This window comes from Athene noctua, chromosome 2 (assembly GCF_965140245.1).
Source record: "Athene noctua chromosome 2, bAthNoc1.hap1.1, whole genome shotgun sequence".
NCBI classification, from domain to species: Eukaryota; Metazoa; Chordata; class Aves; order Strigiformes; family Strigidae; genus Athene; species Athene noctua.
In genome coordinates, this window is record NC_134038.1 from 163,162,350 (window position 1) to 163,175,056 (window position 12,707).

Sequence of the window (12,707 nt, forward strand, 5' to 3'; positions counted from 1 at the left end):
TTGTCTCTGAAACACATTTCCTCAACTTTAAGTATATGCACCAGAGTTAATGACATCAACTGCTCTTACTCATGTGACTACAGGAAGACTATGCATTAAAGTCTGGTGGACCTAGCTTTGCTATAATATAGTATGGCATATACGAACTACTACTCTTAGAAAAAAACAGGCTTATTAGTAACTACAAAATCTATTCTAAACAGCTTAATAAAATTTAATTTGTAGTATTTATATCATGTAAGGATGGCTTAGAATAAAGACTTTTGGGTCCCACATCCTCCCCCCCCTTTTTTTTTTCTTAACTTTCTCCCACTAGCACTTTTTTAAATGGCTAGAAATTTAGAACAGTCTCTTGATCTTCAAAATTTTCTTTTGATCTAACAGTTAGATAAAGCTCTCCTATGGAACATCACTACCAGTCAACAGAGAATCAGCAGCAAATATCAACAACTAATCTTTCTCTTTTGAAGAAATAGTCCTACATATCACAGAGGTTTCAAAGCCAATGATAAAACAAAAACCCTGCAGCTGTAGTCCATTTACCTGTAGCCCTGACATCCTCAAAAAATAAAAGTGTTCAAGAACCTTGAGTTACTATCTTCAATCCTAATAAATAGTCAGTGCTAATTATAAAAGAGTTTGCATACCAATTATTTAGCTAGCATTTGTACCAGCCTTTGTTATATTTATTAGCAATGACAATTACTCAATAGGCAGGTTGGACCAGATCCCGCAAAGTGCTATTTACATGACAAGTCCCACTGACTTCAGCCTTGTACTGTGCACCTGAACATTTAGCAGCTGCAGACTTCTTATACAGGCTTAAGTGATGTGGTGACCAACTTTTAAGTCCGTGTTTAAGCCCTGTTAACTTTAATGAGGGAGAAACATGTATATATTCAGAACTGACTGATCTGAGGTTCTTCCTGCCATTTTTACAATTTCAGAGTAAGAAGCAGCGTTATAAGCAAATGCCACACAGGAGGTAAATCACAGGAAAAAAGATTTTTCCATGTCCTCATCTAAAGTTGAAAATGCTATATACAATTTGTCTTCAATTGTCCTTCCACTGGAGTTGCAGTTCAGATCAGAGAAGAAAAAGTTATGTTACAGCTACAGGTCAGTGTAAGATAAGGGGTTCAGCACAGTCACTTCTACGTACTGTACATACAAAAGTGGCCCAGATTGGTATTTAGTTTATCAGTCTAGAATCTAGGAAACACAGCAGAGGTACTTCAATGTAAATGCATTGCCAAAAGATAAAAATCTACATCACTGGATGAGTGTCGCTTGCCCAGCAATTTAAAGGTCATCTGACATACTTTATTTTTCTCTTACAATTCGAATAATAGTGAATAAACACAGAATGTAAATCACAGCTTTTTAAAGATTTGACCTCTTAAATTGGCCTGACCCACAAACTAATACATGAGATAGAGTAGCACAGAACAGAAAAGAATAAAGAAATGCAATACAAAAAAAATTACTAAAAGATGTATATAGAGGGATGAATTCAATTAAAACCTGATTTTGGTGTGAAAACAAGAAAAATCTTTTTAAGCATGAATGAAAATGATAAAAATCCATCTTTTCTGCTGCAAAACCAAAAGTCAACAGAGCAATGCATTCTTTTGCTGGAATCCAGGCCTAGGACCAAAGAATTTACATATATTAAATTAACGAGATCCAAACTCCTCTACAACAAATATTTATACTGTAAAACATTACAGCCACATTCCTGCATCTCCTTACAATAATAATTCTTAAGGACACAGCATACTAGAGAGAGTATAAAACAGTGGGTTTCTGCGGAGATGGAATGCTTCATTATCAGTGTACCAGCTTGTTCATAAATATTAAAAAATATGTTTTTGAAGTTTTTCAAACATGATTCTTATTGTTTACATTGTCTCCCTACTACTGAAAACAAGAGTCAGTGTGTACCTGTCCATAAGCCTCTCTCTCACAGTCTTGAACTGCAGAAAAGAACTGCTAGTGACTGTGCAGGACAACAATGTCTGTGCTGGACAATACACGAAGCAGGTAAGTAGCCTGACCTTCCTTATGCAAGTAGTCATGCTTACAGCAATGGGTCTAGTTCTTGCTAAAGAGAACAGGATTTGTCCCAAACTGTAGACAAAAGGACACAATTCCTTGCTATATTATTATAAAGTGGGCCTTAAATTTATGTGTAGAACGGTTCTTTTTTCTTTGTATAGGTTATAGGCACTTCTGTCTATTAGATTAGAGATGGAAATGGGTATTGCAAGAGAAAAAGACCTTTCCTACTACTATAAGACAAATCACTTAAAGATTGTTCAAGGCAAACTAACATTATAGATCTGATCTTCATTTGGTAAAAATTAAACTCCTGGATATCTATTGATCTGCATTACAAAACAACACTGACAACAGGTCAAACTTCTGAAAAGTGACCCATGAGTTACAGAAATGCATGGCTTCTCCAAAACATTTATCCCCTTTCTCTATTGCTGTTAATCGTGGGGAAAAACGCAAAACCAAATAAAAAAAAGCGACAAACTAAAACACAGACCAGGAAGACCCACCTTGGCTGCAGCAATGTATCAGACTCATAAATTGGGCTTCAGAGCACAACTCTCTATGGGAAAAGAGCACATGTTTACCCTTGCATAAATAGCTTTTACTAGATGATGAGATCACATGGAGGATATCATTGAAATATAGAAAATAAACACAGTTAACACATAGAAAGAGAAATCAAACACAGCAATAATAACTGCAAATGCCTGCTTATTTGAAGAATGCTACCTAATTTACTTCCTGACAGTTTACAGAGATCTAATTTAAGCTGCCCCCCTCCCCTTCCTGTTTTACTATATTTGCAAGAACCAGTGAACACAGAAATGTGCAGCCAGCCCGGGCCCTCAGGCCGGTGGATCAAGATGGCAGGCTGGCCTGGGCTCCCCTGGGGATAGCAGAGCCAGAAGGGTGATTGGACACAGTGACCTGTCTGCATGAGATGAGACAAAAACAGGAGGGCTGTAATGCTGATGAACTAACCTGTCACTCACAAGCTCAGGTCTGGAAAAAAAAAAAAAAAAAAAAAAGGAAAAAAGGGGAAAAAAAAAGATGGGGGGAAAAAAAGAAGGAGAAAGGTACAGTACAGATTTTAGAAAGCATACAAGGTAGAGAAATCCCATGTAATTCAGATAATTAGATGACACATTTAATTACCTGCTCATTTAGATGGACTCAGGATATATAAGGAACATGGCATAAAAATCCAGCTAACAGTTTCTATGAGAGCAAAACACATGTGAAGAAATAATGGGTATTATGGCTCAGCGTGCAAGGTAGGATGCTACAGACTATTGCTGACAGGGATCGGGGTTTCATTCCAAACACTCCAGTTATGAATCAAAATCACAATGAGCAATGAGCTTCTAGATCTTGACACGCTAGGCAAGGAGGTTGTTCTTCAGAGTACTTGGCTGTTTTATTGCTTGCTTGGGGGAGGAAAAATCCAGAGGGAAGGTATACAAGCAATTCTGCCCCTTGGAGCCAGTACACCCAGGTGCTAGGTAATGGTCAGGATTGTAGCACTCTGCCTACCATTGCCATCACCAGTGGGAGCCACTGTGGACACTGGTGCTTGGAGACAGATGAAATCGGGAACATTTAAAAAAAAAAAGTGGAAAACACATTTAATGATGAACAAGTACTTGGTGTTGAAAACGCCTTTAAATCAGCATGCTCCTGCTATTACTTTCGTGTCATACACAGACTTGTGTTTGAACTACAAATAACTGGTAGTGTTTCTGATCTCCATTGGAGCAGAGATATACATGTATAGTTTGGATTTTTAATTAGGCAAGTTCACACTCCATTAGCAGCAAACAAGACTGAATTTAAAGCTACATCTGCAGGATTAGTCAAAACAAAATTTAGTTCTCACAGCTGAAGAAAAATACAATTCTGAAATAAAAAAGCCAAATGATAAACATTTTATTTAAGTTTTTGCTTTTGGAGGTTTGAAAGTTAACAAAGACTCTTAAGAACTTTTTCTAAAACAATAGTGTCAGGAAACGAATGTCTCTTCTAAAAATATACACATACCAACTATGCAAATCTTTAGTATTTATCAATACTAAATATAGACTTACAGTGTGGAAAGATTTTATGACATAGCATTTGCCTTTTGATAGTTATTTTCTCTTGTCAGCTGAGTATTAGAGTGCCTAGAGAAAGTCTATTTCTATTTTCAGCAATGTATGGTAATTATACTGATTGCTCTGTGCTTCCCAAGTTTTAAATAACTCTTATTATACAACTAGAAAATCCATCATTTTTATCAGAAAAAAATATTTTTAAACTTTTTGTTCTATCTTCACATGTAGTTAATAACCAAACACTGAAGAACTAATCAAAACAAAAACATACTTAAAAATTTTGTGGATTTATGAACACATTTGGACATGTACACTTACATATATGATATGGAAATATGCACACATACAGATCTAAAAAACTGTTTGCAACACCTAACACATTAAGTTGCACAATAATATCCATAAATGCTGATATAAAAAGCCCAAGGAAGTTAGTCACTTAAAATAGTGAAATGTCTTTGAAGTCCATGCCCTTGTTATTGATATTTAGGAAATTAAATACACTAACACATGATATAAACATTTTTCCAGACATTTACTGAACTTTTTTTTAATTGTTGCAATATGGAATGTTATACACAGAAATAAAACATGCTCCTACCTTTTCCAGCCTCAAAACCACTTTCTAAGAGCTAGCAAGCTTTAAACATAAAATAGCTAACTTAGACTTTCTTACATGCCAAAGCAAAAAGTTACATTAAAGAGATATTACAGGCTTTGAGATTTATCAGGGTTTCAGGGTACATTTTCTGTCAAGTGTATTTGCTCAAAACCTTGCTATTGTATCTGCCTTAGAATCTTACAATATATTTCTTTAAGACTGAACAAGTTTATACAAAAACGTAATTAACCCACTGTAAAATACATATTTTCACACAGTGCAATACTGGCAAACATGCCCCACTTTTTAGGTATAAGCCAGCCTAATAGAAAGCTGTTAATGTTTGGGGGATTTTTAATAAAAAATGTATCTTCTATTTTTAAAATATTTAAAGCAATAAAAGTCTGTGGTAAACATGGTATTACATATTTGACATTTTCCGCCCAGAAATGCATTACAGTGTACGATGGTATTAATAAACCATGTGCTTTGAGGGACTTCTGTGCTTTGCCATAATTTAGTTGAAAACAGTGTGTAGGATGCGTATTTTTCCACCATTGTATCAACATATAGGAAACACAAATACTATGTCATCACCTCAGCAGCACGCGTTCACAACACTGGAAACATATGCAAAAAAACACAAACTTTTGAGAGAGTTCAAAAAATACCCTTTGCCAGAGACTGATTTACAAGTCAGTGGTTAATGAGAAAGTGTTGAGCACTTAAAATTTTGTTAGTAAAAGAAAAACAGACACTCACATCCAATTCCGGCTGCATTCATAGGAAAACAGCCCTCCCTGTACATCAGGACAAAATAATTTAATTTCTTTCCCCACTTTAGGTTATTATTTGAAGCAAATGAAAAGACAATGATTCTTTTCTCTTCTGGCTAAAGCTCAAAACAGCACGGTTAAAACACACACATAAAAACTACAGACTTATCAGAAATCACAAAACAGAAAGAGAAGGACTCACTGACCCATTTGGAAGACAAAGACGACAAAACGGAAAAGCTCTAAAAATCAGCTTGTGAGGCCTTTGAGAGATATTCTTCTGGCATTTCATCACAGCAGCCCCAGACCAGTTCACTTCCCTGGATACAGGGAGGGAGAACTAAATAGAGCTGTTTATTAAAGCTGTTGTGCTGGATTGCATTAGGAAGCACGAGCAGACCACCTGGACCTTTCAGATTGTGGCAGTGTTTAATTTGCAGGCTGCCCCTCTGCAGCAGCAAAGACTACTACATTTACCAAGCTCAATCACACATTATCTGGGTTAGGAGTAAAAGAAGAAAAAAGAAAAAGGAAAAAAAAAAAAAAATCCACAGCCTGTAGTACAGGAATACAGTCAATATAGAAATAATGAACAGCATTAGAAATAGAAAGCAACTCCCCAGCAAACATAACACTTTCACTCCTTAGTTCTTCTACTTAAGCACATTTAAACAAAATACAACGGCAAATTAATAAATAGATTGATTTGGCAAAGCTTAGACTAAATTATAAACTGGGTTTATTAGAAGAAAAGCATGGTATTTTAGGTTTAACTAGTGATTCCCTGGCCAGATTATTGTGGTTCTTTTGCCTTTCTCACTTTCAGTACTACACTCGCTGGTAGCTGAAGATACAGATAGAAAGATGGTACTGTAAATATGAATTATGTGAATCATATGGTTAGACCCTTGTGAAAAAAAAAAAATAAAAGGGGAGTTGAGAAATGGCTGACTCCATACCTGACCAATTACAGCTTGCATGGTCCCTGTGTCCTGCTGAGCTGAAAGATCGCAATCCATCATATGTAGTCTTTGAAAAGGAGAATGGGGGTTTCTGGCATGCATCTGTCAATCAACTTCTGCACTCACAACCATCACCAAAAGCAAGGGAAAAAAAGTCAAGCTGCTCCACCAAATAGGATGAAACAGTCATGTGACCTTCAGCACACTCACACACATACATACTTCCATAGAACGTATGAATTTTCTGCAGATATGAAATGACATTGACAAATACCCAATACCAAGTAAATAAAGTGAGACAAACAGCTACTCACCAAAGACAAAACACTTGCTGTAATCTTCAGCCTAAAGATTTAATAAACCTAAAAGGTATTTTAAACTGAGGCTTTTCTTTTAAGCCTAAACTTTTCAGATAAGGTGATACAATTTTATATATGCAGACAGTGGTCAGAACTTTAACCCCTCGTATCCTCTTGCAGCCTCTATTTTTTATTCCCCCCTTTGTACTTCTACCTTACGGCTGTTTGCGTTCCTGATTTTTTTTTTTTTTTAATTTAAGTTTCTTTTGTGTCAAAGCGAAGTGGCTTGCATTGCCTTCTTTGGACGTGCACAAATTATAAGAACTTGAAAGAAAAAAATTGCTAACAGGAAAAACAAGGAGCAGGGGCTGAGAAACCTGTGTCTACACTCACAGGCTAAAACGTGTCTCACTGCTTCACTCCACCAGAACTCAAATGTTTTCTTTATTGGAAATATATATATTTAAGTATTAGTTTATGCGAGCTGTGATGAGCACTCAATATAAAATATTGAGACTATGTAAATCCTACTTACGGAATCCTTTCCATTTTGAAGGTTAGCAGAGTTTTGGTTCATTCACTGCTCCACTGAACTGAGTATAAAATGTTGTTACTTATGAGGGCAAACATTACCATTTTTTCTAATGGCAGCAGTTTGTTTCATATATCTTCCCCTCTGAGTTAAGATTCACAAGAATTTCCAAGACTATTTTTTCTTCTTGTCAAAATATATCAGCCACTTGTCTCCAAAAACTGAGTGTCGTGAACAACACGCTGCAGCATTGATTGCTGATACGTTATTGGCCAGTGATTGCTGAAGGGTGACATTAATGTAACCCAGTAGCGCTTTAACCCTTTGAAGATCAATACAGTCCTCTGGCAATATAGCAGAATAACAGCCCATATAATTTTTGCTGTATTACAGCTTCATATAAATATTAGTGCATCTTTTTGCCCTCTTAAAATTGCATTTCTATTACTAGCACAACAAACCTGCTTTTCAAAGACTGTCAGAAGCAAAAATACAGAAAAAATCACTTTAGTCTCTAAGCTTACTATAATGCACCCTTTCCATTTTAAGTAAGTTTCTGGAAATATTTTGAAGTTATTATCTCATTTTTAAAGGTATTGACAATATCGATCTTAGCATGTGATAGCCAAAGAAATGTGAGAATATCAACACTACTCCAATTGTAGGCACAATACTTGCCAGTCTAATATTTCGTACAAAACAATTTTAAGATCTAACATCCAGGAGTGTTTGGAATGTGATAGAGTGCCTGTGTATGTGTATGTGTATATGCATGTGAGAGAGAATTTCTGTTCAGGGAAGAGAGATGGGCAGGGAATATCAAGTTTACATTCTTCAAGGTTTTATAATACAAGGGATTTTTTAATTGCTAAGAAAAAAGTTAAGAAACTAAGTTTTGATACATATTTCAAAAATCAGAAACAAGAAAAGAATTTACATGTAGATGCATGGGGACTCAGAAGTGCTTCTTGGCCAACAAGGTATTTAGCTTAAAAAGTTTTTCAAATCAAGCATTTTTAGAGAGATGTACAATATTAACACTGAAACATTGCCTCTGGGATGAGGAAGGAGTACCTGAAATGGCGCTTTCAACATCTGCTCCACATTTCACTTATAAGCATAATTAAAATGCACCATTAGTGCTGAAATCTTATCTGTTTCTTACTCATGAAAGAAAATACACCGAACTAATATCTTGGGCTGCCTTTTAGACAGCTGAGAATTTGCTGTGGTCTCATCCCTCAGAATGATTTTATGGAAAAACCAGGCGGTGTTGTGAAGGCCATAATCAACATCCATACCATCGCAAGCAATCCAAAATACAACTGGTAAATGGGGAAGGGAGTAGAGAAGATTGCCTTGGCTGTCTCCAGGAAAGCAGACGCGTTCAAGGTAAATCCTGTATATGAATTTGAAAGGAATATTAAGGATGTTTATTTTATAGTTTCTCTTCAGGAGGAGCCTTTCTGCTGTGAATATGCACAAACACCTTTCAAATTCCCTTAACTTATCTAAGCAACTAAACCTGACCATTACCACTGCAGGGTTTTTATTAGCAAAGACACTGACCTAGACATAGGGCACACAAATAAGCACAGTGCTGTACGTGGACAAATCTGCTGCACACTTACACACCAACAAACCAACCAGACGCTCACGCACACACAAACAGAGCTGCAAGAGCTCCTTCCTCCCAAAGTGAGTTCTATTCTGCCTCTTTTTTTCCCCCCATGATTAACCTACACTTCCAGGAAATGCCAATCTTCTCTGCAAAATGTAAAACAACATCTCTGCAACAAATGTCTCTGCTTAAGGCACGGCATCACTGTTAACCTGAACAGCTGTAAGAGCCACCTCTGCTACCCCTGGATCTGCCCTTACCTCTGTGGAGCTGGACATCTTTTCTCTCAGCCAAATCTACCTGGTCATGTAGGGGCTGCACAGCTGATCCCTGGGCACCATCCCAGCTTCAGTCTCATCCTTTGGGCCTTCCACTGCCCATCCCCCAAGAGGTGTCAGTCCAATATTATCTTTTCACTTGCTGCAAGTCATTGTCTCCCTACCCTTCCCAAACATCCCCTTGCTTTGCTTCTTGAAAGGTGATTTAGCTCTCCTGTCAGCAGTCAAAAAGGTGAGGGAGCAAGGTAGCTCCTAATCTGCCACAGGGCAGGCTCAGGTGGAGAGCAGGGTGCAAAGGGGAACTCAGCAGGCCAGATTCGTTCTAATGCTGCCAACTTGAGGAAAATTGTTGAAGGACAGAATGACAAATACTGCTTCCAAATCAGCTGTGCTGTATCCCTAGCAGAGATCTTCTGGTCCCTTTTGAAACTTTTTATCTGTGGCTTTCCCTCAGCATACCTGAGAGGAAAATGGTTATGGAGGCACAGCAGTATATGGTAGCTATGCCACTACAGCACCTGGCACAACGGATCAGGTTTGCATTGTTGTACCTAAAATTATTGGGAGGGGGGCTATGATCAAGGCTTACACATGGAAGGGGCTCCGTTGTCACTGAATCTGTGAGAGTACAAATTCAAAGTGGTACAAAGCCTGTGTTTGAGCAGCACACTGGATCTGTGGCATCCAGGAAAAGTAGTAGTCCCCAGTGACACTGAACACTTTCTCCCTTTCAGACTACTTTTTTCTCTGATCAGTTTTCAGCCGTATACTTCCCTCGTCTGATCGAAACAACAAAAAATTAAAGCAGTACTTTTGAATAGATTAATGTGCTTGAATCTACTTCTCAGCTACAAAGCTAAGAACTTGTGAAAATAGTATTACTGCATACAATAGTTTCTCTTCTTTCTTCCAGGAGAATATATATTTTCTGGGTGAGAAAAGCAAGATTTAGAATTATACAGCAATGCAAAACTCGATTACTTCATAGTTAAAACGTGTTAAAACACACCTTTATTTTTTAATGTTCATTATTTATGCTTGTTTATGGTTCCTTGCTTCAAAAACGACAAGCCTTGTGATCAGTGGGTTTACTATCATACCTTTAGGCAGTTGCTCACATACCATAGTAAAACTTGCAGCAGATTTAGTGAATCGAGCTGGAGATCCTCCTGCTTCTTACAGCGTTGGTACACTAGGGGGACTATTTTTCCTCTTTTCTGTAGTGATGGATGCACAGCACTGTCAGAGCAAGCTGTTGTACCTCACACTACAGGCCCTTTACTCATTGGTGCTGAACAGGTTAAACATGCAAGGCTCGGTCTTGCACTCTTCGAAGATAAACAAGCCTAATTCTAAGCTGTCAATGGCTCTTCCTCCCTCTCTCCCTCTCTCTATCCATCTCTGCCAACCAGACACTATATTTCATTTTGCATCTTGATTTTCATGGATATGTGAGTGGATTTTCTGTATGAGCAAAATTCTGCTCTCGTTTATGCTAATTCCAAAAGAATTGTTTTTTATTAAAAGGCACTAATGTATTACAGTCTCTCTCTGTGCAAGTCCGTTCTAATCAATCATTTTTGCTTTTTGAAAGGAATTTTGCTATTAAAAAAAGCCAACACCTGCTGCTTCTAATTTCTGCTCCTCCATATTTTACCCGTGCATAATTTCTGGGTCTCTTTCACTCCCCCACATTTCCAAAACTGAACTACTAGGACATACTCACTCACTTCAAGGACTGCACTTTCTTCCCTTTGTAAGTGTTTGACTTATCATGGAAAGTTAGGAAGAGATTATGATGATTCTGTGTAAATTGCTGGAACAAGGCTCAAGCATAGTCTACATTTTACTCATTCCTATGCAGCCAGTGGGACAGCTCCCTTTCCCACAGCACTATCCTCTACTCTCTAAAGAAAATTTCTGCAAAAGAACTTTCTTTCTCTTTGTTATTTTAGAGAAAAGAGGCTTGTTGCCATGCTTTGTATCTTTGGGAGGTTGGGAATAAATTCTCCCCCTTTCCTGCTAGATCTAACAAGCTTGTTTGGTTGAAAACTTATTTTTGTGTCTCAGGGAGGACAATTGTTCAATAGGTCTCCCAGGTTCCTGATTAAACTAGAATTTATGTAAGATGGAGGGCACTGCCTAAAAAAAAATTTTGGGAAATGAGACTGTGGTTCCTCCTATCAATATCGTGAAGCGACAGCACCTTTCTCTTCTACTCTTATGCAAAGTGATAGGAGGTGATTACAGCAATGATACTGGAAACTAGTTAGTCAGATGACAAACTAATGTCACACTTCTCCCCAGTGAAACGGAATTGTGGAGAGAAAACATGCCAAGGAGCAAGATGGATTAGCAAGGAAGGCTGATATTGACTGAGTAAGGATTAAAAATATACTTCTCAGTGCATTACTAACTACAGCAGTCTAATAAAACCACATTCCTCAAGTCTCATGGTTTCTTCTGCAGTATCTGACACAACAGGCTTTTAAAGCCATCTCCTTATTGGATATAGCATGGACAATAATGGAGATTTACGTCATGTGAAGAACAGACTATATTTGGGTGAACTAACATCATTGAAGCAAGGCAGCCAAGAAATACAAAGGATCAAAAAGATGATTCTTACAGTGAAGGGAATTGTCTTTTTCCAAATGTTTTGCAAAATCTTTGGCAGGATTTAGAACATGGCATTGACAAGGACAGCAGAAACATCAAAAAGTAAGGCATATGTTTCTGTTCATTGAATAATAGGAATTTGTTAATGAGTCACAGAATTAATTGTATAACTCTTCAGAGCATTCATGCTCTTACCACACCAACAGGGAAAACCAGGTAGTTTCACAGTGTGTGTGAGATGATGATTAACTTCTTATTCACCCATGTATTTGCTTTCATTTATTGAAGCTGTAAATGGCTCATCTTGCATAGCTGCTACTCCAACTTCAACACGAGTGACAGCATCATCAGAGGAAATAAAAAGGGTGGATGTGGATGTGGATGTGGCAGGAGGGATGGGTAGTGCCAGTGAAAGTACACATTTCCTACACACTACATCCCTTAGATCCCAACTCCTGGTTTTCTGTGAACTCCTAAGTAGATGCCTCTCTCCCACAAAGAAAAAATAAAGGCCTAAGTAAAATCATGTACCCATATACCTGTGCTTCTCTTGCTCCAAGCACTTTAGATGATGTCTGAATATTTCATGTGTCAAACAAAGGTATGCTATATACAGAGAGGTACTTCCTGGCATTACATTAGGACATCTTGCAGTGAGAAATGTTTGATCTTCTGATAGTCAGTTCACATCGTTTGGTTACACACTTTATATCCCGCTGTGTACTGCACAGGATCAGGAGTGAAAAACGTGATAGGTTTGAGCTACTGAAAGAGCTGCCACGTATAATTATTCCTGGGTTTGTTTCATCTATCAGTAAACTGTGTTAATTGCTTATATATATGGGAAAGTCATTAAATGATGACAATT

General features: G+C 37.5%; 1 protein-coding gene across 5 annotated transcripts in view; it reads right to left on the minus strand.

Annotated features, from left to right (window-relative positions):
• POU6F2 (POU class 6 homeobox 2) overlaps nucleotides 1-6,592 on the minus strand; it is a 315,556-nt gene extending 308,964 nt beyond the window's left edge. For 2 of the 5 annotated variants that reach the window (XR_012633242.1, XM_074900920.1), the window contains exon 1: nucleotides 6,488-6,592. Coding sequence is in view for 3 of the 5 variants with exons in the window: in XM_074900920.1 (XP_074757021.1) it covers nucleotides 6,488-6,592 (105 nt within the window). In the remaining 2 variants the exon portion in view is untranslated. Of the gene's footprint in view, nucleotides 1-5,734; nucleotides 5,840-6,487 lie in introns of those variants that run through there. The other 3 variants (XM_074900922.1, XM_074900923.1, XM_074900921.1) reach the window with 2 other exon arrangements.
• Between the last annotated feature and the right edge of the window lie 6,115 nt (nucleotides 6,593-12,707).